Source organism: Phoca vitulina, unplaced genomic scaffold, assembly GCF_004348235.1.
Source record: "Phoca vitulina isolate PV1807 unplaced genomic scaffold, GSC_HSeal_1.0 scaffold118, whole genome shotgun sequence".
Taxonomy (NCBI): Eukaryota; Metazoa; Chordata; class Mammalia; order Carnivora; family Phocidae; genus Phoca; species Phoca vitulina.
This window is the reverse complement of record NW_022589821.1, coordinates 71,763-97,621: the sequence shown is the minus strand read 5'-3', so window position 1 is coordinate 97,621 and position 25,859 is coordinate 71,763. Positions and strand designations below refer to the sequence as shown.

General features: G+C 62.4%; 2 protein-coding genes and 1 long non-coding RNA gene across 6 annotated transcripts in view; all 3 read right to left on the bottom strand.

The window, feature by feature from the left end:
• Nucleotides 1-1,197: 1,197 nt before the first annotated feature.
• On the bottom strand, nucleotides 1,198-9,470 carry PMVK (phosphomevalonate kinase). 2 transcript variants are annotated; one of them, XM_032398704.1, is made up of 5 exons: nucleotides 9,284-9,470; nucleotides 7,849-7,912; nucleotides 5,021-5,173; nucleotides 2,808-2,937; nucleotides 1,200-2,070 (listed from the first exon to the last, which is right to left on the bottom strand). In XM_032398704.1, exons 1-5 carry the CDS (start codon nucleotides 9,376-9,378, stop codon nucleotides 1,934-1,936), a joined length of 579 nt encoding a protein of 192 aa, XP_032254595.1. In that variant the 5' UTR covers nucleotides 9,379-9,470; the 3' UTR covers nucleotides 1,200-1,933. The 2 variants fall into 2 exon arrangements, with proteins under 2 accessions (XP_032254596.1, XP_032254595.1); XM_032398705.1 differs by lacking the exon at nucleotides 9,284-9,470 and having other exon boundaries at nucleotides 1,198-2,070; nucleotides 5,021-5,054; nucleotides 7,849-7,901.
• Nucleotides 9,471-12,107: 2,637 nt separating this feature from the next.
• On the bottom strand, nucleotides 12,108-16,780 carry LOC116628369. 3 transcript variants are annotated; one of them, XR_004298615.1, is made up of 4 exons: nucleotides 16,625-16,780; nucleotides 14,077-14,157; nucleotides 13,170-13,524; nucleotides 12,108-12,664 (listed from the first exon to the last, which is right to left on the bottom strand). It is a non-coding gene; the product is annotated as an uncharacterized LOC116628369 (long non-coding RNA). The 3 variants fall into 3 exon arrangements; XR_004298617.1 differs by having other exon boundaries at nucleotides 13,170-13,520; XR_004298616.1 differs by lacking the exon at nucleotides 16,625-16,780 and having other exon boundaries at nucleotides 14,077-14,233.
• Nucleotides 16,781-16,904: 124 nt separating this feature from the next.
• The window catches only part of PBXIP1 (PBX homeobox interacting protein 1), a 10,122-nt gene continuing 1,167 nt past the window's right edge, over nucleotides 16,905-25,859 (bottom strand). The window contains exons 2-11 of the mRNA XM_032398702.1: nucleotides 24,165-24,251; nucleotides 22,458-22,584; nucleotides 22,162-22,226; nucleotides 21,924-22,089; nucleotides 20,445-20,678; nucleotides 20,302-20,325; nucleotides 19,963-20,018; nucleotides 19,743-19,856; nucleotides 18,060-19,216; nucleotides 16,905-17,660 (exon numbers count right to left, since the gene is read on the bottom strand). Of these exons, the coding sequence (XP_032254593.1) occupies nucleotides 17,615-17,660; nucleotides 18,060-19,216; nucleotides 19,743-19,856; nucleotides 19,963-20,018; nucleotides 20,302-20,325; nucleotides 20,445-20,678; nucleotides 21,924-22,089; nucleotides 22,162-22,226; nucleotides 22,458-22,584; nucleotides 24,165-24,215 (2,040 nt within the window). The 5' untranslated portion in view covers nucleotides 24,216-24,251 and the 3' untranslated portion in view covers nucleotides 16,905-17,614. The remainder of the gene's footprint in view (nucleotides 17,661-18,059; nucleotides 19,217-19,742; nucleotides 19,857-19,962; nucleotides 20,019-20,301; nucleotides 20,326-20,444; nucleotides 20,679-21,923; nucleotides 22,090-22,161; nucleotides 22,227-22,457; nucleotides 22,585-24,164; nucleotides 24,252-25,859) is intronic.

Genomic DNA, 25,859 nt, shown 5'->3' with positions numbered 1-25,859 from the left:
CCACAGTCAGCAAAGACCAGCAGGTGGGAGGATGCCTAGGAATAAAAGCAGCTAAAGCTCTCATCATCGCAGAGAGAATTGAAAGTTGGGGTTATTCTTGATTTTGATATTTAGACAAATATCAAATTTTTTTAAGTACAGAGGAACTTCAAATCCAGAAGCGGCTGCTTAGCCACGGGGGCCTCCCATTTTAGGAGGCGTCAGTGCCAACCTGCCAAAGGCGGGGATGGACCCGCTGGCCCTCCAAACCTCCCCGGAGCCCGGAGCCCGGAGCCCAGCACTCCCGGGACGGGGACGTGTCAGGCCCGCCAGCCCCACCTCTCCTTCCCTGCTCCGTCCCTGCCCCCTTGATGTCAGACTTAAGTATCCCTCGGTGATCACCCAGCAACCCCACTGCTGGACACGTGTCTGCAGGAAAGGAAAGCCCCACACCCAGGACACAGTTGCACCCCCACCTCACGGCAGCCGAGACATGGAGACAGCGAGATGTCCAGACGGATGAACAGAGAAGAAAACGTGGTTTACACGCTTGCACGACAATGATGTGCAGTGAAGGGGCTGCCAACTAACCCTCCTTGTGCTGATCTCACAACACATACGCGCATCCAATCGCCGTACACGGTGTGTGTGGATCCCACGCCGCCAAGCGGGGAGGAAGAACCATGAGCGAGCCCTCCCTCGGCTCACACCCGCCCTGAGCTCTGAATCTCATGTGCGGGCAGGGACAGCCGCCCTCCGGGCCGAGGAGGGACCCACATCCCTGACCCTGGAGGACATGCGCCAGGGAGGATGGAGACACACGGGCTTCCGGGCACACACGCTGGCCCCTTGCTGGCTCTGCCGTCCCGGGGCCCTCGGGTTGCTCCCGGTTCAGTGGGAAGGAGAACCCCCACGTCTGAGCGGCAAACAGCGACCCTGAAGACACAGGTCGTTACACTCTCACCGGGCTTGCGGCTGCTGAGCCCACACGTCAGCACTCCAAGCCCAGTCAGTCCTCTCTGAGCCATTCTTTTCTTCTTCATTAATCCGAAAAGTGCTTTTAGGGGCACCTGGGTGGCTCAGTCGTTTAGCGTCTGCCTTCAGCTCAGGTCATGATCCCAGGGTCCTGGGATCGAGCCCCGCATTGGGCTCCCTGCTCGGCGGGAAGCCTGCCTCTCCCTCTCCCACTCCCCCTGCTTGTGCCATCTCTCTTTCGCTCACTCTCTCAAATAAGTAAGTAAAATCTTTTAAAAATAATAAAATAAAGTAAAATGAAATGAAATGAAACAGGTCAAGTCCAAAACCCCATGTGGGCACGCTGAGGCTCGACGTGGTGACGTGGCCTCCCCAGGGCCACACAGCGGTTACGAGGAGCCCGTGGACCTCCGTCCCCCTGGGTACTTGCTGGTGGCACTTTCTGTGGCACCTGGAGCCTCTGGTGGGGCCATCCCAGAAGATGAGAACCTCAGACCCCAGTCCTGCCTCCCACGCAAACAGGCCCTTTCCCCGCGTGGCGCAAACCAGCCTCTGCAGGACGTGGCAGCCCAGGCGGGAGACAGCAGGGCCCACAGCCACCAGGGCAGCCCCCGGCCCTTCGGACCCACGCCGGCTGTGCTGGCGTCCGGGCAGTGAGAGCCGTCCAGCCGAGCGTGTGCTCCGAGACGGTTTATTAGTAGCCACGCTGGGGAGCCCCGGGCTGCGGGCGCCCACACAGGGAAGCCGGGCTGCACAGGCCGACGGGCCAGCACCGTGGACGCCCCCCCGCCCCTCCGTCTCCTCCTGAAGAGCTAGGGCGGTCTCTGCACAAAGAAACGAGGCCCCCAGGGGTGTCCTGACTTGTCTGCCAGCTGCCGACCCCCAGAAACCTAGGCCCTCCGTGTGCTCCCCGCCTCAGCCAGCGTCGGGACCACACGTCCAGCAGAGGCGAGGCGGCCGGTGCTCCTGGGACCTGGCGCTACAGTCTGGAGTGGACAAATGCCACCAGGTCCTCCAGCTGTTCCTCCAGGTGCTGCTCGTCCCCGTGGTTCTCAATGACCCAGTCGAAGGCCCCAAAGTTGTCTAGGCCGCATTCTGACTCAGCGTCGTCCACCCCTGTGCAAGAGGCACGGTGAGGTCAGGCCCCGGCCATGCGGGCGGATGCCGGGCGTGGAGGCCTGCGGGCCCCAGACGGAGCCGCCCCTCCCGGCCTCCCCTCTGCCACCGGAGAGCCACCCGCACCCACCCCACCACCAGCTGAGGCCCCCAGAGTGTCCACGGACTTTGCCCTGCACTGGCCACTGGCCACGGAGGGGGGACGGGTCTTCTGAAACCAGAGACGACCCAGCAGGGCAGGAGGCTGTCATTACGTGAAGCCTCCGATTCAGTCGTCTGGGGAGGCGTCTGCCGGGCAGGTTTACACACTGTAGAGTGCGATCGTGTGGACAAAGTGCCAGCAAAGGCCCGGCCGTGGTGGACACCAGGGCATGGCAGCAGTACGGAGGGGCACCCGCTGGGTCCCAGGACCTCGGGCACGAGACGAGCCACAGAGCAGGGCCTGGGCCTGCCCCCCAACAGACACGCTGTTCATCAAACACCTGGAAAGCAGAGGTGAAGGACCCAGCGGCAGGCCCCACTGGCCTAGAGAGGACAGCCCAGTAGGGGCACCAGGCCGAGGTCATGGGGACACCCTCCCCCACCCCACTCCAGTCTCTAATCTGGGGTCAGTCCTGAGCCCCAGGCCCCAGATCCCCTTCTGTAGCCCCTCACTCAGCCCCCCACAGCCTGCCAGGAAGAGAGCAGACCGGAGCGCGGGGCGGGGGGGCCGGGGACAAACGCTGCACATGGCTCACCTGCAGTGAACACCCAGCCCCGCTGCTGTCGGCTCTGCTCCAAAGCCACCACACGCACCGTCCGCGTCACAGCCCCATAGGCCTCCCGAAACCACTGGATGTCTGACGCCCTCCGAGTGTCACTCACCAGCTGCGGGAAGAGCGCAGGCAGGTGACCAGCAGGACACAGGGCAGAGGCACAGGGCCCTGGGAGCGGTGGGAAGACCCGGGCCGCCTCCACACAAGCAGGTGCACGGGGTTGGGAGGGGCTAGCGAACCCAGACAGATGTCGCCCTTCCCCCGTGGTCACCCACTGCCCCCCATGCAGGCCGCCCTCCCGGTCGCCGCAGCCTGCGCTGCCCACACGGCTCCACTGTGGACACGCCACGTTCTGGGGCCACTGCTGAGCTGAAGGAGAGGCCTCAGGCTTGGAGGTCGGATCAGCGGGTCCAACGCACTTGTTTTACAGATGAACAGACTGAGGCCAGAAACAAAGATGCCCTAACTGGGCCCTGCTCCCTAGTGCTTTCTAAAACCGAAGTCTGATTTTGTCAGGTCACTGCCCTAAACTTCTCAGAGGCCTCCCAACATTCTAAGAAAATCCAAAGCCTATGCCCAGCTTACAAGGCCCTACACGATCTGGCACCTACTTCCATCATGTTTCCGCGTTCCCTCCACCGCACCAGCTGGTCTCCTGTCCCCAGACACGCCAACCACGTCCTCCTCGGGGACGCACGCGGCCCCCTCTGCCCAGACAAGTGCAGGCCAGGCTCCCTCGCGGGCGAAATCTCTACCCCAGTGTCCCTCGTACGGGAGGCTTCCTACCACCCTGGCTCCCTTCCTGCCCCCCCTGCCCCAGGCCAGACACGCCGTGTACCTTCCTCTAAGCAGTAAGGACCCTGAAATCGTCACCATCTATTCGGTTGTTCGTGGTGGGTGGCCGCCCTCCCGGAGTCCGCGGACCAGCGAATGAAGAGGCCGGCGGCTGTTGGTGACGCTCACACGTTCACTCCGCAACTTCCACACACGTGTCCCAGTGAACAGCTGTGCGCGGGCGCTCAGCCGGCGCGGGGAGCAGCGCGGACCCGGTGCTCACGCCCTCGGAGCCCAGGCGCCAACCGGGCAGCTCCCGGCCCAGCAGAGCGCTCGGTGCTCGGCAGCGAGCGTCACCAGCTCAGCACCAGCGACACCGAACTCCACCACCCCCTGCAGCCGGCGCGGAGCCCGCCTCGTCCCCGCAGCCGAGCACCGTCTGAGCCCGTGCGGAAAGACCCGCGCCCCGGCCTCCACTTCCTCTCCTGGCCCTCGCAGAAGCCACGCCTCTCCTCCTCGGGTGGCTCGGGAGCCCCAGCCCCACTCTTCCAAGGCACCTGCGAGTCTCAGCCTCACCTCCTGCCACTTGCCCGCCCCCCCGGCCCCGCCGAATACCCACTTGGCTCAGTCCCTGGCCTCCTGCAGGCCCTGCTCCAATGCCAGGTCAGGGAAAGCCTCCTCAGAGCCCTGGCCTGCTCAGTTTTGCTCCTTAGGATCTATCCCCACCTGAGGCATTCTATGTTTGTTTGGGGCCTAACCCCCTCCAGCCCGTGTTATAATGTAAGTGCCCAGAGAGCAGGTACTTCATTGTATGTTTGCATTGATGTACCCCCCAGATCTTCAGGAGCCGGGCCAGGTACACGGAGAGAATACCGGCTGCCAGAACGAGGAGGTCAGAAAGGGGTGAGGTGCTTGCTATGGGAGCACCGGACAAGAGGCATCACTTAAGGCTTGGGTATCAGGGAAGGCTTCCTGGTGGAGGGGGCATGGCAGTCGGGCTAGAGTGAACCCAGTGAAGAGGGAAAGAAGGGGCTTCTCCAACAGGCAGAACACCCACGAAGGCCCTGACTCCAGAAGAGCTTGACTTAAGGAACGGAGAGAAGGCCGATGCAGCCACAGCGTAAGGAGCAGGGAGGCTAACCGGGCAGCAGGACCCGATCATTCAAGGCCTAGAAGTGTGCGTTACGATTTCAAGGTGGTTCAACAGAACGACAGACAAAAGTTCTCAACAGAGCAGTGACCTGTCTTGGATTGTTCCTAGGCGGCCATTCTGGCTGCTGGGTGGTGAGGGGGCTGTAGGGGACGAGGACAGAAGCTAGGGCAGGAGCTAAGACTGTTGGTGACACTCGGCAGGAGGGGAAGCCAGTGAAGACACGGATGGAGAAGGCGAGTGTCCAAAGGCTGCCCCCGAGCCCACTCACCCAGACGGGCTGAGAGACGCCCTCCACGACCTTCCTGCAGAAGAAGCCTGGGTCGGCCTGGCGCTTCTCCTCCCCCCAGCGGATCATGTCCCTCCGATAGGCCTCCTTGTAGACGCTGGCGCCCAGGAGTCTCTGGAAGTCCAGGCCGTGCTCCTGCCCAAAGCACAGCGCCTGCACTAGCAGCCTCCGCCTCACCGCTCTCTCCTGAAACAGGGGAAAGGCCGTCCCCGCCCTCGCCCCCACCCCCCCACCCCTGCGGGGACGGTGCAAGGACGAGGAGGCTGCCACCTAGACTCGGAGGGCGCTAGAAATGAAGAAATCCCAAACAGCAGCAGCAGGAAGAAAAGCCCGGGGTAATCCAGAAATTGTTTCGGTTTATCTTTAAAATGTATGATGTGGTTTTTCTCTTTTGCAACAGCTTACCTCCACAACTACTTCTGGCTTACACTAATCCTGAAATTAGTCTGCATCCCTTGGGCACAGCCTTAGCCTTCAGCCAAAGGGAGAAACTTGCAAACAGCCGTGCCACGACCTCCCCAGCCCCTCGGCTCTGTCCGCCCCAGGCTTCCCGGTCTCCCTCCTCCCCCCACCCCCACGTTCCCAGCTCCGCCATCGGGTTCCAGGCACTCCCGGAGCAGGAGGGGCCGCTCGGACCATCCTCGCTCGCCTTCGCTTCCCCAGGGACACGGGGGACAGGAGGGGTCCTCCCAGGGGCCTCCGGGGCAGGAAGGGGTCTGAAACTTGTCACTCAGGGCAGCTTCCAGCTCCTCTGCTAACTCACTGCAGTAGACCTTCTCGGACTCGGTTTCTTCGTCTGCAAACTGAAGGGCCGCGGCCCCGCAGGTCAGTCACCTTCCTGTGCCCTGCTCCAAGGTGAGGCCAGCAGCCACCTCCTGCTGGGGACTCGCTCCCCGTGTACTCTTGAGCACCGGGGAACAGCGGCCACCAGAAGCCTTCTGTTCTGCTTTTCAATTATAGTTCCCTTCGTGACTTAAAAAAACAATGCACTAACATTCATTCTGGGTGGTTTTTGTTGTGTTTGTGTGGTTTTTTTTTTTAAGTAGGCTCCACACCCAACGTGGCGCTTGAACTCACAACCCCGAGATCAAGAGTTGCAGGCTCCACCCACTAAGCCAGAGAGGCACCTCGGATTTGTTTTCTAATGGGAGTGGGAGATGTAAGGGTAGGCTGGCCGATGGGTTACCTATTGAGGTTTTAAAAATGCAAACTCGGGGCACCTGGGTGGCTCAGTCGTTGGGCGTCTGCCTTCGGCTCAGGTCATGATCTCAGGGTCCTGGGATCGAGCCCCGCATTGGGCTCCCTGCTCCGCGGGAGGCCTGCTTCTCCCTCTCCCACTCCCCCTGCTTGCGTTCCCTCTCTCGCTGTGTCTCTCTCTGTCAAATAAATAAAATCTTTAAAAAAAAAAAAAAGCAAACTCCTGGGGCACCTGGGTGGTGAAGCGTCTGCCTTCGGCTCAGGTCATGATCCCAGGGTCCCGCATCGGGCTCCCTGCTCAGCGGGAAGCCTGCTTCTCTCTCTCCCTCAGCACCCCCCTTGTGCTCACTCTCTCTCTCACTCTATCTCAAATAAATAAAACTTTCTAAAACAATGCAAAACTCCTGCCCACACCCCCACCCCAATCCCCATGCCAGCCTGGCTCATAGGTCTGGACCAGGGGCTAATTTGGGAACTCTGGAAGTAGATCAGTGGTTTTCAAACTGCTCCTTGGAGCCCTGGGGTTCTCCGAAGTGCCCAGGTCCCAGTGGGTAGGCTGAGCCCCACCTCCTCCACCCTCTGCCCCCCTCCCCCTCCCCCCCCATCAGAATCCCTCCTGGTCTGTCTGCTGGATACAAGGAACTTCTTCATCCAACTTCATTTGGAAAAGGTTCCCACTAAAAAAACTGTAAAACCCCTGCAACCTGTTCTCCCCAGGACCCGTCCCCCAGGCTGCCATCCTACAAATGGGTCTGTTTAGCTGGTGGGAGAAGATCAAATGGTACAGGAGGATACTGCCCATGAACAGGGGACTGATGCATGGGAAGAGGAAGACATTCATTTTGCGTGGCCCCGGAAGGCCAGACTCAGGCCACCTGACCAGGGGGCTGTGAGCACAGGTCCCTGGACGGAAGCACCCAGAAGTCAAGGGCAGAAATGTAAGCAACGAATGCTCCTCACAGTCTGGGAAGCTGGTCTCACCCTCAGGGCTCCCTGTCTGAACCAAGGCTTTGCCAAGGCTCTAAGAGGTCCCGTTTATTTTTTTATGATCCTCTTTTTTTTTTAATCCACATGGTTCAAAATTCACAAGATACGTATTTGTTTACAGTGAAAGATCGCTCTCCGCCACTGCCCCCCTTGCTGGAGGCAGCCAACGACTCAGTCCCCTACATGTCCTGCCCTGGCTCCTCACATCCAGCACCCCATAAATACCTGTTACACGGCTGAAAATAGAAGCAAATATATTTACGATTTTTCTCCATTTTTATACAAATGCAGCGCTCTCTGTGCCCGGTTTTACATCTTGCTTGACGCCCCAGGTGATTCAATGTCTAAGAGAGGAATTCCAGACCCTCACTAATAACCCAGCCTCAGAGCTGGCAACTCACTTCTCCGGCCCCTCCTGGACACGCTTTCCTGAACACACTCTGGGGAGGTGGCCGGAAGCTTAAGGTGAAAATGCCCCCAAACGGTCAAGCCACAAAAAATCGAGCACTGTCCACCACCCTGCCGACAGTGGTTGTAGGGACCCTGCTCGTGACAACCAGCACGGCAGCCGAGGCCCATACGCTGGCTCCTTCCGACCCCCCAGATGCCACAGAGCCACGACCTACCTGAGCGTACTGTTCCTTGAGTGGACTGGAGAGCCGGAGGACGGCACACACATCCGCGCCGAGTCTGCAGGACGGGGAGAGCCAGACCCAGTTAACCTAGTTTCCAGCCCCCTGACCAGTCCAGGGCATTGAGGTCCCCTCTCCTTTCTCCTTCCTCCTTTTTGTTTTTTCTGATAGACTCCATGGGGCTTGAACTCATGACCCTGAGATCAAGAGTCAGAGTCACATGCGCTCCTGACTGAGCCAACCAGAGTCGCATTTCTGCTACTCTATCTCTGTAACTTTGTCACATCTCCTCCTCCCTGACCCTAACTCCTCACCCATACAGCGGGGATAGCACTTTCTGTTCTGTCTCCTACAGGATTATTAGGAAACAGGAATGTGCAACAGTCCTGAAACTAACAAGTCAGACAAGTTAGGATGACACTGGCAATGTTCCCTGGATGAGGTTTCCGCTGGTTCTCCCACAGCCAGGGTATCTCGGTCTCCACGGATGTGGTTACCACAACCTAAATCACTCATTCATTCCCTTGTTCAGTGTACTCCATCGGCCATCCGTGGGGCGCTGTATTTTGATCCAGGTAACACACAGCTCCTGCCCTTGACACGGACTCTCTCCAACGCTGACCCAGTAAGACGGGCGCCCTTATGTCCACCGTTCAGAGGAGGAACCTGAGGGTGAGAACTGACCCACCCAAAGCAACACTGCGGAGTACTGAAGAGTATTGACGCCAACACGTGAATATGCAAATTAAGAGCCACCATTTCGCTGTCTTTGCTAGACCCAACAACTGTTCTAAGCTCTTCACATGCATTACTCCTGTAATCCTTACGAGCAGCCTAGTAGGATCCCCATTTCACAGATGACCAAAATGAGATGACAATGGGTAATCTGCAAGATCACAAACGAGCAGGTGGGGAGTCAGGCTGCGAACCCCAGGGGTGCGACTGCACAGACTGCTTCCGGCCACTATCTGACTCCTGTGTGGGGTGCAAGGAGAAATGCAGCTAAGGGAAAGGGGGTGGGTCCCTGGTGGGAGCCCGAGACGACCTCTGCCCGGGCCCCCCACGACCTCGTCCAGCCCCCCCCCCCCGTCCCAGCAGAACTGTTCCCACCCACAGCACCTCGCTGACACAGAACACTGAGGCCAGGAGCTAGAGCAGAGGGGACGCACTCCTGGGAGCCAGACGAAAGCGTAATCTGAGTCCTGGATCTGGGGATCCCTCTGTGACTTCTACTACTGCCTAGTACCCCAACCCGGCGCCTAACGAAGGGGTCCTGGGGTGTGATGGGCTCCCGCCCTGCAGGCTCCAAGAAGCCCGGCCACCCGGCGGCCGCCTCCGCAGCTGTCACCTGCTCCGGGACGCCCGCGGACACCACCCCGAGCCCAGCCCTCGCGCCACCTGGCGGCCCTCCGCCCCGCCCCGCGGAGACCTGCTCCGCAGCGCCTCGGCCACGAAGTCCTTCCCGGACTTCCTCTTCCCGCTGACCAGCAGCACCAGGCGCGGGACGTCTCCCTGCGGAGCCATGCGGCCACCTCCCCGCCGCCGTCCAGGACGCCTCCCGTGCTGGGACGCGGGGCCACGCCCGCGCAGCCGCAGAGAGGGCCGCCCGCGGACACGCCCCCTGCCGCCGCACGCCGACGGAAGGCGTGGCTCCGCCCGAACGACGCTCCCCTACGGGGCTCCCTTGGAACGGCCCGGCCCCGCCCAGAGCCTGACGTCACCCGGACACAACCATTCTCCTTCTAGGGGGTGACGTCTCGAAGTGCCCCGAGGTGAGCCTCGCGTTGCGCTCCACACAACCCTGCAAACATTAGGGGGAAAGAGCAAACGAGATAACGCTGAACAGGTCTTCAAGGCTGCCTCCTCGTGCGCGCACTGAGGCGCACGTGCTAGAGCGACCCCGTCGGTGCCCCGCGGTGAACGTGGGTCCTTCCGGAGGGCCCAGCGGCGGGGGCGCCGGGGGCGTGCCTGTGACGTCACGCGGGGAGCGGCGCGCCGCGCGGATTTGCCGGCGCGGGAGCCGCCGAGGGCGGGTGCGGGGCCTGGCCGGGGTGGGAGGGAGCTGGCCCCGGCGCGCTGGCGTCGGTAGGGTGCGCTGAAGGGGCTGGGGAGCCAGCCCGGACCTGACCACCTCGTGTTACCCGGAGTCCGGCCCGCAGCCGGGCGATGCGGGGGTCTGTGCGCGGCCCGGAAGCCCGCAGCAGTGAGCGCCGTCGCGCTCGGCCAGGACTCGGGGGCCTGCGTGTCTGAGCTGCCGCTACTGCGAGCCGCGAAGTCGTCAGAGCGGAGAGGGGCGGCGCGGGCACCTGCTGCGGAGACCCGCAGACTCCCCGAGCAGCGGAAGCGGGGCACGGCCAGGTGCGGAAAGAACGGGCTTCTGGAAGGTCCTGTGTTTGGTTTGGTTTTGAAGCAACTCTGCAGTCACCGCATTCACCGTGCGCTCAGAAGGCTGCCCGCCGTGGGGCTTTGATCGGGCCCGGACGCTTCTCAGGACCTTCGGCGAGTCAGAGTTCGTCGTCGGTAACGCGCGTCCCACAGGGCTGCCCGTGCAGTAGGTGAGCTCTCCAGCGTCATCCAGACGTGGAGGTGCTCTTCATTCTGAGCGCTCTGTGGTTTTAGGATGCAACACAGGGTCAGATTTTCCAGCACACCCTCAGTAAGCATTTATTCGGGACTCCACGGAAAGCTCAAATCCCTCTTCCGTCACTAGAAAGGACTGCGACTCCCCCCCCCCGCCAGTCCCTTCCTTCCCTTGACCCAAATCACACTCACGCCTCTCCCATCCCCGCTGTTACGAGCTCCCTCCCGGGAATTCCCAATGATGATCAGAAATATCCTAACCGCTTCTCAAGTTCCCCTCCTGCCCGCTGCCTCAAGTGACTCTCAGTGTCCCCCACTGCCCTCTCAAATGGAGGGCTTATCACCCCCCAGCCCTCATACCCCAGCACAGACTTCATGTCTGCAGTCTCCTTCCCATTTCGGCTTCCTGGCCATTATCCCCTCGCCTCTTGGAAAACTCGGGCTCCTGCAAGGCTCCTAACCTACCTGGCTGGGCGGCCTTTTCCCTCGGCAGTGCTGACAGCCCGCAATCCCGAGACTTGCTCCCTTTCACTGCAGCTTGGCCACCGGCTCCCATCACCACTCTCCGAGGCCTCACTGCCTGCATGGTGACTCCTGACCTCAGATGGCCGGAGGGTTCCTCCTCCTCCGCAGACACCAGCTCCCACAGGACACCCTGGGCCTTGTCGCCACCCGAAGCCATTCAGCCTGCAGTCACCCACTCAGCCGCCCTGCTCTCCAAGGCCACTCGCTCATCTACTCCCCAGAGCCATGCTTCCCTCGCAGGGACACTGCTAGCCCTTGAAACTCTGTGCTCGGGGCACCTGGGTGGCTGAGTCATTAAGCGTTTGCCTTCGGCTCAGGTCATGATCCCAGGGTCCTGGGGTCCAGCCCCGCATCGGGCTCCCTGCTCCGCGGGAAGCCTGCTTCTCCCTCTCCCACTCCCCCTGCTTGTGTTCCCTCTCGCTGTGTCACTGTCTGTCAAATAAATAAATTTTTAAAAATCTAAAAAAAAAGAAAAGAAACTCTGTGCTCGACAACATCTGCTCATCCTGCCACCACCAAAAGAACTCCAATAAGTTAGTATGCGTGAAAGCCTCTGCAAGCCGTATGGGTCTGCACAAACGTGAGGCCCTCCTTCTAGGGCAGAAGGCCTGGTCTGCAGGCTGGGATGCTGCTGAGGGTGAGGCGGCAAAGAGGGGAGGGTCAGGACTGTCTGGCAGAAGCACAGATGAGCCGAAGGCGTGGCGGGAGTTCTTGGGAGACGCCAGACCGCGCTGCCTCGGGGGGTTCCAGAAGACGAGTGCCGCCTCGCACTCCAGAGAAGTAGCCCCAGGACTCAGGAACACAAGTACCCCTGACAGTAACCCCTCCCTAAAAAGGCAGACTTTTTTTTTTTTTTTTTTTTTTTTTAGATTTTGTTTATTTATTTGACAGGGAGAGAGCACAACAGGCAGGGGGAGCAGCAGGCAGAGGGAGGAGCAGGCTCCCCGCAGAGCCTGACTGGATCCCAGGGTCCTGGGATCGTGACCGGAGCCGAAGGCAGACGCTTCACCGACGGAGCCACCCAGGCGCCCCGAACCAGATTTTTTTAAATAAAGATTCATGCTTTAGAGAACTATTTTTGTTGTGTTGATGATTGTGCGCTGAATGTCAGCTTTGGAGCTGGGGAACTGACCCCACATCCACCTGCCACTGGAAGAGTAATTTACTGATTTCATTCCATGGTGTTTTAGTGACAGAGGTTGGTTTTATTGTATTAAAGGAGGCGGACAGACGCCTGAGTCAGGAACTGGGAGCGGAGGAGCTGGGTGTGCGTGGCTGCAGCAGGACCGTTTTCCCAGCCTCGGCAGGCTGCCCCGAGCTGCTGCCCTGTGCTTCTCCCCAGCACCACACTCACGCTTCCCAAGCACAGCGGTGACCTGCTGCGTGCACACCCTATGGACACAAATAAGCAGAGGAGGGTGGCTCTTTGGGGCCAGTCTGGAAGCCAGAAGGGCCCCTTGTGGGCATCCTCAAGGCTGAGCCCTCATAACCCCAAACCCAGTTGCTCAGGTCCCAGGGGCAGCTCCCAAGGGCCGCTCCCTCCCAGCCCAGCCCCCTGCAGGTCCAGCCTCCTGTCTGTCCAGCCGCTGCCCCTCCATGTGGCCAGATGTCTCTGCACAAGGAGCCATGAGTGAGGTCAAAGTTCAAGAGCCACACGAGGAAGAACCAGCTCCTCCAGAGCTCACCTGAGAGCCTGAGTTCCAAGCTTGAAAATGTGGAGACAGGAGGGAAGGGAGAAAGAACAGGGGACTCTTGGGGTCAGCAGCCAAGCGCTCTGGTCCCCACCCTGCCCCTAGCAAGCATTCTGACCCCGGGCAAGTCACTTCCCTCTCTGGGCCTCAGTTCTCACCTCTGAACAAAAGAGGTGGGCGTGATGCCCATGAAGGGCTCTCCTAGGACTAGCCTTCTCCTGCCCACAAGCTGGGGCCTCCTGGTGGCAGCAGGTGGCCACTGAGGAAGTGCCTGGGGAGGGGGAGGGCGCGGCCCTGATGGACACACAGGTGGGAGCTCAGTCACTTCCAAGCCCAGGGCCAGCCTGGGAGGAGTGGGGTGAATAGCACTACTGACATTTCAAGAGCCCACTGGTGTCCTGAGGCCTGCCTGGGGTCAGTCTTCCTCCCCTGTCCCAGTCCAGCTATGACAGGTCCCTTAGGCAAGCCATCTCCTCTATCCCGGTCTCCTCATCTGTGAACAGTTACTGATGGTCTTACCTTCTCAAAGGCCTACTTCTCAGCAGGAGAGAAGAACCCTGAACAGTTTTCGGCCCACCTGGATGAGAGAGGCAGGCCTCACGCCACGGTTTCTCCCACGGGCTGCCTCGGCGAGGGCCCGAGGCTGCCTTCTAGATCAGCAAGCATGGCAGGTCTATGTGGCCCACAGGTGCCGGGCCTCCCAAAGGGGGCTGACGCTTTCCTCTCCACAGCACCTGCCTTCGGTTCCTGCTGATGGGCGTCCCTCTGACTGTGGACAGGGTCTCAGCGACGACTTCGGTGGACAGGTCGCTCCCCTCAGGCTCAGCAAGATTAAGTGTCAGCGGTGGTCAGAACTTCTCCGGAGGGGCCCTGCCTTGGAGGGAATGGGGAGAGGGGACACACACGTGTCTGGAGTAGTGGGTGAGCTACTGGGAGGCTGGCTCTCTCCCTCTCCCATATCCTGCAAAGTCCAGCCCAGCTGCATCCCCCTCTCCACCCCAGCCCTGCGACACCAGATCTTCCTTTCGGGGCACTGCAGGGGGACGTGGTCACCCACCTGTCCCAGGGCTGGGAAGCAGGAGTTTTTGACCTCCTGGCCCCCGGCCTAGGCCCATCCGAGGCTGGGCCACTCTAACGCATGCTCCAAGTCAGGCCCGCGGTACCCCTCCCCTGGGCTGTTGGCCGACACCTACTAACTACCCCAGTTTCACAGCTGGTCCCTTCCTCCGGGCTGCCAACGACACAGCACCTGTGCGCACCTTCCTTCATACAGGTGCCCTGCCCCCAATGCCCTTGATGGCACCCTCCCCCTTGCCCCCTGCAAAGCTCCTCCGTAGCCTTGCAGGTGGGCTGTGGGAGAATCCTGAACCGTCCCCTTAACCATCTGGCCGTGGCCACAGGGCTGTTCCCCTCCCTCAAGCCTCACCTCTGCCCAGGCTGAAGACCCTCCTGTCGCAAATCCTATTATCCTCCACAGTTCCTCTTGAGCCACCAGGCTGTGTCCTCCCTGGCACCATTGAGAAAGGACTGGTAAAATTCTGCTTGTTAAACCAATCCAGGCAGCCTCAGGGGCAAGGACTGCAGTCTGCACGGCACCCGGCCCAGATTTAAATACAAGTTAGCTCCTTCCCCTGCCAGCCCCTAACACATGGTTTGGGAACCAGCACCCTCCCCTCCCACGTCCGAGGCTCACAGAGGCCCCAGCTCCCCCCTTAGAGCTTAGGTAAACTAAGAAAACTACTCTTTGTGACAACTACTGTTTGTACAGCTTTTCCATTTGTCCTACAGTGACTGATTTCACCCTCGCGACAACCTCTGGGGGGTTGCTTACAGTCTCCACTTTACTGATGGGAAAGCTGAGCCCAAAAGCAAGGAGGAGCACCTCGCCTGAGGCCCACAGGTGGGCAGTGGTGGGGCCCTGAGACTGGGTTTTCTGACCTCAGAGCCTGCTCAGACCAAAGGTCTAGGTAGGAGAGACCTGGGCTGGGCCTCCATGTGGCCCAGAAGAAAGAACGGGTGAATGGGGCAGGGCCTCTTCTGGAAGCCAAAGCTTACCGAGGAGAAGGGCCCTAACCTTCCACAAGGTGAGGGGTGGGGAACTCAGACAACTCCGCAAGGGGCTTCTTTGGCTCAGACAGCTGAGTGGTCAAGTGGGAGGGAGGGAGGGAGGGACCTGTTGTCTGGGTTTAGGGCCACGCAGCCCAACCCCCACCCTGCAGGGTCCCTTCCTGACCCGCTGTGAGCCTGTGACACGTGAAGGGACCAGGAACACCTGTGGTCCAGAACAAGCCCGGATGGGGGGACATCCCTGCATCGGGGTGGCCCTGGGAGGTTCCCAAGGCACCAGCCAGCCAGGCCAGCGACGGGCCCACAGCGGGGGCTGGGAGAAGTTCTCAGAGGAATACGCACTTTGACCTTCAAGGAGCTCATGGGGGTCGTAGAGGCCCAATGTCTGCCCCCAACATTCTCACCGAGCACCCCCCACCCCCTAGGATGGGCGGGACTAGGAGGCAGTAGCGAGAGACTAGATGAGAGACGGGGCCTGGGATGGCAGGGAGAGACAGGGGTGGTAAGGGCCGGCGGGGGCACTGGCGATGGAAGGTGGGGCTGAGGGTGCCGGGGAGGGGGCAGTGCAGGAGCCCGGAAAGGAGTGAGGCTGGACAGTGAGGAGCAGGGATGGGAGGGAAGAAGGGCAGACCAGGGGACAGAGGGGAAGTGGGGACGGCCAAAGAAAGCAGAATTTTTCCATTAGAGCAGAAGGCCTGAGACACCCCTGACTCGAGTGATTCCCCCAAGTTGCCCCCCACCCTTGGAGCCGAGCTCTGAGCTCAGCAGAAAAGGCAGATAAGCCAAGCGCTTAAATGGGAAGGGTCCAGGCCAGAGCCTGGGAGGCCAAGCAGGGCCGGGCGGCAGAGTCCAGGGGGCCTGCCCCCAGGCCCCCCACCCCCGGAACAGACCAGCCGTGTGCGTGTGCGTTGGGGTGGGGAGTGCTGCCCCCCAGCTCTAGCCTCCCATGTCCCATCTCCACATGCTGGCCCCATGACCAAGACAGCATTCTGTGACCTGGAGCGGGGCATTCCCTAGCCACAGTGCGGCTGTGGGTGCACGGGGGTGACGGGGACGGGACCCCGTGACCTACGACGGGGGCGTGAGCATCACCTACCTAGGTCAGCCCAGAGACAGGGTGATCAGCGGCCAGTGGCCCTGCTGTCCTGGGCCTCCCCAGCAGACCCTTCAGGTTCATGGCTCTCCTTTCCGCCCTGATTCAGCAGTTTCTGAGAGAGCCAGCTCAGCACTGCTTCGCCCCACGCAGGTAAGGGGGGGCGCTTGGGGGCTCTTTCCAGCCTCCCTGAGTTTGTCATGCAAATGAAGAAAATGGGCGCGGAGGAGAAGAACCTGAAAAGCCAGAGCAAGCACCCACACCCTCTGGGCACCCAGGGGGCCAGGCTGTGCCCCCCTCCCCAGGATGAGGGAGCTGGCCTCCTTCTCGCCGGAATCCCAGCCCTGGCGACCCGAGTGGACGGGTCAATTCTGAGCACCTGCTGAAGACCAGGAACGTGAACACGCTAACATAGGCTCCTCATGGGACCCAAATCCAGACCCTGGCCTGGGGCCAGCCTGTCGGGGTCCTCCCAACCCCCCGTCCAGAAGACTCGTTTTCTGAAGACCCCCAGCCCCTATCACGGACCCTCTGCCTAGGAGAGTCTTCCTGAGGTCTAACGAGTCCCTCCCGCCGCAGAAAGCGGCTCCACTGGACGCCGCGTTCTTGAACACTTCCCCATGCCCCACAGACCTCATAACCGCGCGGGCGGCTCGGGGTTCAGGGCCCCGGCCCCGCCCCCGCCCCCGCCCGCAGCCGCTCAGATGAGCTCGCTGCTTAAAGCCCCGCAGCAGCCAGCGGGCCCCCGAGCACCTGCCGCCCCCCCAGCTCCCTCCCGGAGCCTGCAGGCGCTCTCCCCTGCCCGACGTCTCACCGCGTCACTCTGCCCCTGCACACACGGGGGATGTCCAGGCAATCGAGGAGGCCCTCCGGAAGGAGTCCTGAGCAGGGGCCCAGCGCCGTCCGGGGTCCGGGAGAGCGCAGGCCGGGCACGAAGGAGTGGGGGAGGCGAGGTCTGCACCACACGCGGGTCCAGGGCGCCCCCTAGCGGCTCCCCCGCGCACCCACCCCAGAAGCCTGCTGGGGGGTCCTGGCCTCCCTCCTCCACACCCTAGAGACTGACAGCTTTGGAGCGCAAATTATGAACAGGCATTTTGCTTACATTGCTTTATTTAATCTCTCCCCAGCCGTCCAATCCCCTATTTTGAGGATCAGAAACGCTAGGCTCCCAGGGATGGAAGCACACTCCAAACCCATGCTCATTTTCTCCATCTCCCGGGGGCCCCAAGGCGGCTGCGAGCAGAATGGGGAGTCCCGGCCCTGAGGGCCCACGGGTGGCTGGGAGGGTGGCGTGGGGGACAAGGTGGGCGTGGGGGCCCCTGTGCTCAGATACCACCCCCGTGACAGAGCCCCCACCCCACAGCTCCAACAGCATTTTACTGGGGTCTGAGACTACAGCTCACACAGGGAGGTGCGGCCGCATGAGAAGCAGGGGTAAAAGGGGGCTTCACCACCCCCTCCCCGGGGGGTGGCTGCTTCAAGTCTAACAAAACCCCAGGGAAAGCCCTCGTGCTGGGCCTCCAGCCAGCAAGCCCAGTCCCAGCCCGGGGGGTACGGGCCAGCGCATGGAGCCCAGGGGCCCACGGTGGGGGGCGCGCGAGGATGAAAGCTGAGGCTGCAGAGTCAGGGTTCCGCCCCCCTTCCCACCAGAGCCCACACTGGCACATGTCTGCACAGACAGCAAGACAACGCCGCCGAGGCCTTTTCCCAGCACACGGGGCATCGGGGTGGCGCTGCGTGATTCTGCTTCCCTTGGGAGCCAGAGGAGAGTCCTGTGGTCCCCAGGGCCAGCGGACGCCAGGCCTCAGCCCCTCCCCGGGCCCCGCCAGTGTCTGTCCTTCTTCCCTGACCTGTGGGGAGACACGGGGTGGGGGCAGGAAGAGGTCTTCAGGGGACGATGCCACACGGTGAGAAGGGGCTCCTGGAGGGGAGGGGACCCTGTTCCTCCGAAGGCAGCCAACACAGGGACCAGACCGCGACCCCAGGATGAAGTCCTCAGTCAGGGCGGCAGGAAGGCGAAGCAACCCTCCTACCCCCGGACGCCTGGGCCTGAGCAGGACAGAGCAGCTCGGAGGAAAGCCACCCACCCCGGGCCCCAAGAGGGGCCGCCCAGACCACTATGGAGTGAGCTCCTGGAAGACAGGCTCCGAGGGTAGCCAGCTGCGGATTAAAAGTGGCTCCAACGAAGACCCCTCCTCAGGGCCCCTGCTCCTCCAGACACGCCCCCCTCCACTGGTCCCGGACCCCACCTCTTCTTTGGCGCCTTGTCTCCAAAGAAGTGGCTGAAGATGAAACTCTCCAAGTCATCCACCTCATCGTCATCACCGGTCTGTCGCACGGCCACCTCTTCCAGGCTGTCCTCCAAGGCATCCACGAAGTCCCGGAAGCGGAGGCGGTCGTGGCGGAAGAAGCCATCCTCGCTGAAGTAAGCAGGCGAGAGGGGCAGCTCCTCGGACAGCTGCCCGGCCCAGGGCAGCCGCGCCAGGTAAGCCCTCAGCAGAGAGGCCAGCTCCTGTTGCCGCACCGGGGCCAGCTCCACGCCGAAGTCCAGGCCCTCCTGCCGGGCACACTCGCGCACGCCCGAGCAGCCCTGGGGCGCCCGGTACTTGTGCCTCGACAGCTCTGCCCACAGTGGCAGGGGGTCAGGCCCGGCTTTAGCCCCCTCCCTGCACTGAGGGTGCTTCTGCCTCTCCGCGGAGGACTGCGGGCCCCCACTCTTCCTAGGGGGCTCCTTGGGGCCCTGGCGCTTGCCATCCTTCTTGCTGCCCCACTCCCCCTCCCTTGGCTTGCCCTCCTTCCCCTTCCCGGCCAGCTCCCTGTCCCCTTCACCCCGCCAGCCCTTCTTTCTTTCGCGGCCAGACCCCTCCTTCCTGTGCTTCCGGGGCTCGGCGTTCCGGTCCCCCTGCCCATCCCGCCACTTCTCCCTCCCGCTCCCTTCCCTGGAACTCTGGAAGTGGGCCTCTGAGGCATTGGCACGGACCCCAGGGTGCCCGCCCCAGTTCTGCAGGCCCTGGAGCTTCGGGGCCAGTCTGTGGCCCGCGCCCCTCAGGCTCTGCTGCACGGACCCCAGCAGCTGCCGCGGCGTCTCCGGCTCCTGACTTGAGGCCGGGGCCTCAGCCTCTAGCCGCTCCTTCTGCTCCAGGAAGCCAGCATCTGGCCTCTGCTCCCTGGGGCCCGGTTGCTCGGTGACCCTGCCACCCTGGGAGCCCCAGCTGAAGCACACCCCGTCCGGGCCCCGGACGCAGTCGGCCTCCAGCCCCTGCAGCCGGGCCCGCAGCTGCTGCAGCTCCGACTCCAGGGCGCGCTGGGAGGACTGGCCCTGCCGCAGGGCCCCGCGCAGCCGGGCGTTCTCCTCTTCCAGCTCTCTGGGCCGCTGCACCAGGCCCTGAAGCTCCGCCTTCTGGGCCTGGGGTGGGGGGTGCCGCAGGAGGGCCCTGTCAGGGCCGGCCAGGGCCTCCCAGCCCATGAGCGTCCACCCCATTCCCTCCTTCTCTTTGCCACCCACGACCTGCACCCGAGCCTGCGACCCCCAAATTCCCTCACGGACCGCGGCTTCCGTGTCCTTCTGTAGGCACACGCTGCGATTTGCCCGGGATGAGCCGAATGTGGCTCTCGCTGTCCCTGCCGCCTCCCACACCCGGAACAGACATTAGTAACCGACCCCCACACTGCCTTCCCTTTCGTGCTTCCACGGCTCCAAGCAAAGCAGAGCCATCAACCGGGGGGCCAACGGGCAACGGGCATGCTGGCCTGGGCCTCGGCAAGAGGAGTGTGAATACACCCTCCAGGGGACGAGAGAGGGCTGAGGTGGGGGGTAGCAAAGACAGCTTCTTCTGGGGGAGGACACGAGGGCAGCACCTGGCTGGGGGAGGACACGTGTGCACCTGCAGCTGGGGGAGGGCCCACCTGGCTGGGGGAGGGCACGTGCGCACCTGCAGCTGGGCCTGCAGCAGCCGGATGTCCTGGTTCTCCTTGGCCAGCCTATCCAGCAGCAGGGCCATGCTCTGCAGGCTGGGGACGCTGTCAGAGGGTCCTGGGACCCCATCCTGAGGGCAAAGGAGCCAGTGACCCCTCCTTCGCCACAGCCCCAGCGGCCCCGCACAGCTCCGGGCACAGGGAGCACACCTGCCCGTCCCCCGCAGCGTCACGCACCTCTGTGTCCAACTCTGTGTCCGGGAAGACCTGCAGTTCTACTTCCTCCAGGGGCCCTGCAGGAAAGCCAAGTCCCCGAACGGCCCCAGCACACACACCAGACCCCTCTCCCACCCACTCCCTCCCCTACACACACACACACACACACACACACACGGCCGCCCTCCTGCCCCGGACCCGAGCCCCACGGCTGAGAGGACTGGCAGGGAAGGGGCCCAGGGTCGGCACGAACAGCCGAAAGGTCAGTCACTGAGTCAGAGATGGCCAGCCCCAGAGAACCCGCCCCGGCAGCCTCCCCCAGGGCTCGGCCGGGACAAGCCAGGCCCCGTCCCCACTCACCCTTGTCCGACTCTGACAGACCACCTGCGGATGGAGACGGAGGAGCGTGGTGAGGCCCACAGAGGACGGGGTGGGGAGCAGGCTGCGGCATGGCGGGAGGGCCAGGGGCAGACACGGGCCCCAGCAGGGGAGGTGCCACTCACTGGAGAAGAGGAGGATCCCCAGGCCCAGCAGAACCAGAGCCCCAAGGATGCACGTGTTGAGGGAGATGCCCAGCTCACAGCCTCCACCCTCGCCTCCGGCCTGGTCCTCCGTGCCTGGGGGCCCCGCGGGCTGAGCAGCGCTGGGCTGCCGGCCCCGCCGTCTCCGCAGACCCTCCACGTCCACATCGGTGTCGTCCTCACTGCTAGAGCAGTGGGCCTCCTCCCTGGGCCAAGCTGGAGGAAGGGATGGGGACGACGCAGTGAGGCCACCGGACAACAGGACGCAGTCAGAGGCCGCAGACAGGGGCGCGCAGGGACCCCGGCCACGTCCACCCGGGCAGCAATGACTGCCCCGCCCAGCCGAGGGGTGCACCAGTCTTCCGAGTTGCAAACTCAAGGAGCAGCTCTACCCTAACTCAGCCCCCTTCCTCAAGCCCCCTGTGCAGCTCCTATCCACCTGGCCACTGCCTCTCGGGCCTCCTGGCTCTTCCTGGCCTAAAGGTGAGGGTGCTTGGAGCACTGTCCACCTCACTGCACACTGTCGCCCCCACCAGCAACCTCGCCCCACAGCAGACGAGCCCCGGGTCTGTAGCTCTGGACCTGGACGACTGGCCGTGGGCCAGCCACTCCCGCCTGCCGTCGCCCGGGGACCAAGCTCTCAGCACACTGCCTTCCACACTGGTTCTCCTCCGCGCCCACCCCCCATTCCGAGAAAGGCACCACTGCTCCCATCTGGCTGCCTAAGCCCCCCTGTTCGCCTCACACCCAGACAACTCGACATCATGTACCCCAGATCTGCCCGCCCGGTGGTCTTCAGCACTCGCCCCCTCCGCGGCCCCAACCTCTCCCTCCACCTGTCACCGCTCAGAGATGGAGTCATACGCTGCTCGGCCACAAGCCCGGGACACCACCTCCTTAGCACAGGACAGGCGGACCCGTCCCTCTGCAGATGCTACAGCCTCGGCCTGGAACGTTCTCTTCCTCCGACCCTACTGACCCAGAGCCTACTGTCTCTCAGGGCCGCACTCAACAAGCCCTCCAGTGTGAACCTTCCCCCAAGCGTGCCCGCCCCCCTCGCCCTTCCCTCAACCTGGCCCCTGACTGGGCCCCTCCCCCTCTGAGGGGGCACCGAAACTCCAGCACCCCGCCTCCCTGGTCTCCTGGGCCCAGAGCGGACACATGTTGGAGACTCAGGGGATGAGAGCTGAATCGAGACGCAAGAGGAGAAGAAGCCCCCTGGCAGAGAGGAAGAGTCCGGCAGACCCAGGCCCTGCCACTTACCAGCTACGTGACCTTGGTCACATCAAGTAACCTCTCCAAGCCTCGGTGTCCTCGGGGGCAGTGGTGAGGATTCACTGACACAGCGTAAGGAGACCCCTAAGCCACTAAGTGCTAGGGCCCGGACCCCAGCCATGCTCGGCAGCAAGCACTCGGTCCCCCATTCCTTCCAGAAGGATAGTAAAGAGGGGCACATCTCACCTGCATTGGGCAATGAAGGCAGGCTCCCTGGGGGGCTCTGACCCTCCGCGTCCTCTGTGTCCGGTCCCAGGCCTGCTGCCCCAGGGGCCTCGTCCGAGTCTCCCTGGACCCGCGTGTCTCCTGGGCCAGGGGGGCCCCCAGCACAGCCATCGCCTTCCAGGTCCCCCTGAGCAGACACAGCCATGAACACTCCGGGCCCCTCCCCGCTGCCCTCCCCCACCCACTGAGAGGTCCTCACCTTGGCCTCAGTCTTCTCTGGCAGAAGGGGCCCAGACTGGGAGCTTTCGCTCTGGAAGACGGTCTCTGTGGTGGAAGAAAAGGCCCAGGAGAAACACCACTGCCCCGTGTTGCCCCAAATGAACTCCCTACACAGCCCTCTGGCTTCTGCAGGACCTGCCGGGTTGGAAGGGCAGGAAAACGCCAGGACAGGACGAGGCAGGAAAGCTTTAGACCATGACTAACCCAGGAAATAAGACGAACCAAACCCCCTTTCTCGGAGGAAACGGGGGCCCGCCCCCAGGGGAGCCCTGTTACCTCCTCCAGCCTCAGCCCCAGCTAACTCTTCCACAGCTGCCTTGGAGGGGCTCCCAAGGGCCTGGGGAGCTCGCTCCGATTCTGTGTCCACCGTGGATTCCTGGCCCAGGGTCTCCACGGGCAGGCTCTGAGGGAAGGGGTGCAGGCAGAAGGCCGCTGCAGAGGACAAATCCAGGAGCACGGGGGGGCTCTGCTGGGGTCCCTGGGCGCCCCCCGCACTGCTCAGCGACCCCCACCCATATCTCACAATCCTGAGCCGAGACAAGGTGCGCGGCGGGGGTCGGCTGGATGTGGGCTTGGGCCGTCCCCTAATCTCACCTGCTGCTGTGAGGAACCTTCCAGAGGCTATTTCTGTTCAGTTAAAAAGTGCCACTGGACCAAGACACCAGATCACACACAGACCTGGTGCCCCCACCCCCGCCCTCCCAAAGAAGCCGGCTGAAGCCTGGGTCTCCCCGCCTCCCCACAAATGAAGCCTGGCGACTGGCTGGAAGGTGGAGGACGGCACGAGGACAAAGCCCCCTGGGGGCTAGGGGTCCCCATCGGCTTCCCGGTAGCTGTCCACACCATGGGCCGCCCATGTCACCTGCATCTCCCAGGCCCTTCCAGCCCCTCCCCTGCCCCACACACCCCTCCCCCCGCTGCTGCGGGCAGAAGACAACTCGTCCCCGCCCCACCCCGGCTCTCCCTCCCTGTGCACCCCTGCTCAGCAGGCCCACCACCCGCTCCCCGCCCAGGGCTCCCACCACCCCTCCAAGAATCATTCTCCACTTGAGTATGTTCTTTGCAATTTTCAAACCACTTTTCTCTCATGGCTGCCCCTATAAGCCGGGGATCACGACCCCCCTTTTACAAGGGGAGGACAGAGGTAAAATCCCAGCGGTCAGCAAAGGCAGCCAACAGGAGGCCAGGGCTCTGGAAGACAATGTCCCTCCCTCTCCTCTGCCGCTGTGCCCCAGGCCGAGTCCTGCCCCAGCACCTCCCTGAAGCCAGCTTCCTCCCTCCCCACCTCCCCTCCCCACCTCTCCTCCCTCCTCCCCCTCTCCCCTCCCCCCTCCTCCCCGCAGTGCTAACACAGCAAGTCGCCAGGGCTGGGTCCCTTGATGACCCCCTTCTCCCTTCTCAGTGTCTCTGGGGACACGGGAGCCCACTGGCTTCCTGCCCTGCCAACCACCAGCTGCACTGCAGGACCCTCAAAACGCTCCCCTGCTCACCCCACCCACACGGCAGCGCCCCCTCTGCCCAGGGCAACGACTGTCCTGAGTCCCTTTGACCCAAAGCCCTTCCGTGACCCCCCTCAGGAAGACGCCTGCGTGCCTGCGTGCCTGGGTCTTCGGGGGTTCCCAGGCTCTGCCCCCCCCCCCCCCCGCTTCATTCCAGCACGGTCTAGCCCACGTCTCCACCTCATCCCATGGACTGCCTCAGTCTCCCCCAAAATGGCTTTCCTGTTGTTGCCCCAGACCCTCTCCTCACGCCGGTCCCCTACTTCTCGCAGCTGACCCCATGGTACCCTTCTTTCAAGGCCCAGTCCAAGTCCAGCCACCTGATTCCTGGGGCCCGATCTCCCTCCTGCCCCTGAGTTCCCCTGGCAGCCAGCAGGAGGTGACACAGGTGACCGTGGGCACCAAGGAAGGGCACAGACCCAGGGAGCAGCCCAGGCCTGCCGGAACCTCTCTTTCGTGGGGTTCCCAGGCCTGCTCTCCCTACCTCCGAGCCGGCAAGCACCCAGCTGTTGTCAGAGTCTGGGCAGGAAGCCATAGTTGCTGAGGTCTGTGAAGCCGCCGTCCCTGCCGCCTGCAGAGAAAAGCGCTCTTCAGGACCCCAGTTCCCTTCCGCAAAGGCAGGATGCAGAGAGGAGCCTTGGCTGGTCCCCAGGGCTGGGCAGCAGCTTCCAGAACCAACCCTTCTAACCCTAACACCTCCACTGTTCTGGGCAGTACCAGCCTCGCAAATCAAAACCTGCCAACAACCACAGAGAAATTCACCTCTCCCGGGGACCAGCGGGGCCTTGGGCGACTGGACTGATCCTGAAAGGCCAAAGCACAGGGCTGGAAAGGCTCGGGGGCCAACCGGGCCGGCCCTCTCAGGTTAGAGTCAGGGAAGATGAAGCCCATGCAGGTTGGCTACCTTGACTTTGCCAAGGACGAGCAGCTGATGAGAGGAGTGAGGAAAATAACCACCCCAGACTTTCCCACCATCACCACCACCTTCCAGCCCCTCCCCTGCCCCGCACACCCCTCCCCCCCTGCTGCGGGCAGAAGACAACTCGCCCCAGCCCCACCAGGGCTCAGAAGACAGGACTCCCACCCAGCATTAGCCCTTCACACGGTCTGGTTCAGGGATCCCCAGCACCGGCTGCGCACTGGAATCACCTAAGAGTCTGATTCAACTGCTCTCAGGGGCAGGCTCAGGCCTGGGTCTTTTTTTTTTTTTTTTTAAGATTTTATTTATTTATTTGACAGAGAGAGCGCGAGAGCAGGAACACAAGCAGGGGGAGGGGGAGAGGGAGAAGCAGGCTCCCCGCTGAGCAGGGAGCCCGATGCGGGGCTCGATCCCAGGACCCTGGGATCATGACCTGAGCCGAAGGCAGACGCTTAACGACTGAGCCACCCAGGCGCCCCGGGGCCTGGGTCTTTTTTAAAAACCTCCCAGACGGTCCTCATGTGTGGCCAGGCCTGAGAAGAGTAGGCAGATCCATTCGCAGGTACCCTTAGTAAATCTCCTTGTCACGCCAATTCTCCTTTCTAGATTCTGTTTCCTTGCTCTGTGATCTGCAGAGTTCCACCTCAGGGAACTTGAAGGCCAGGGGGAAGGGCTCTCGGGACAGTTCACAGTTACAAAGACTTTACAGTTTGTAAAGCAAACTGCAGGGCTGTGGGCCTGCCCCTCGCTAATCTACTCTGACTTGGCAGGACTAGGGCGGGAAGTCCTCCAGCTTCCAAAGCCTGACACAAAGCAGGCTAAGAGGAGGGAGACCTCTCCTGTCACTCAGGCCCAGGACTGTCCCCTCAGGCTGGGCAGCTGCAACTGGGGCCTGGCACAAGGCAGGAGGGGCAGACGAGCCGACCCCCCAAGTCTTGGACTGTGGTCCTTCAGATGGTAGGTGACTGTTTCCTGAGGGGCCAATAGAGCGGCAAGTGGAAAGGGCTCTGTAAGCAGACCCCGGGAAGGGAAGAAGTACGGCAGTATGACACCCCACGCGGCCCCCTTCTGTTTCAGCGGGTGCAAGTCCTCCTGCACAGGGCCCTAATGACCTGTGGCCCTTCGAGACCCACGGCTGGGACAGACACCTCACAGTGTCTTCCCCAATGCCCATGCCTCCCCAACATAAGCAGCATCCCCAGGACACCCTGGCCAGCTTCTGCAGCATCCCCAGAGCGGCCGCCCCCCCCCCAGGCACCC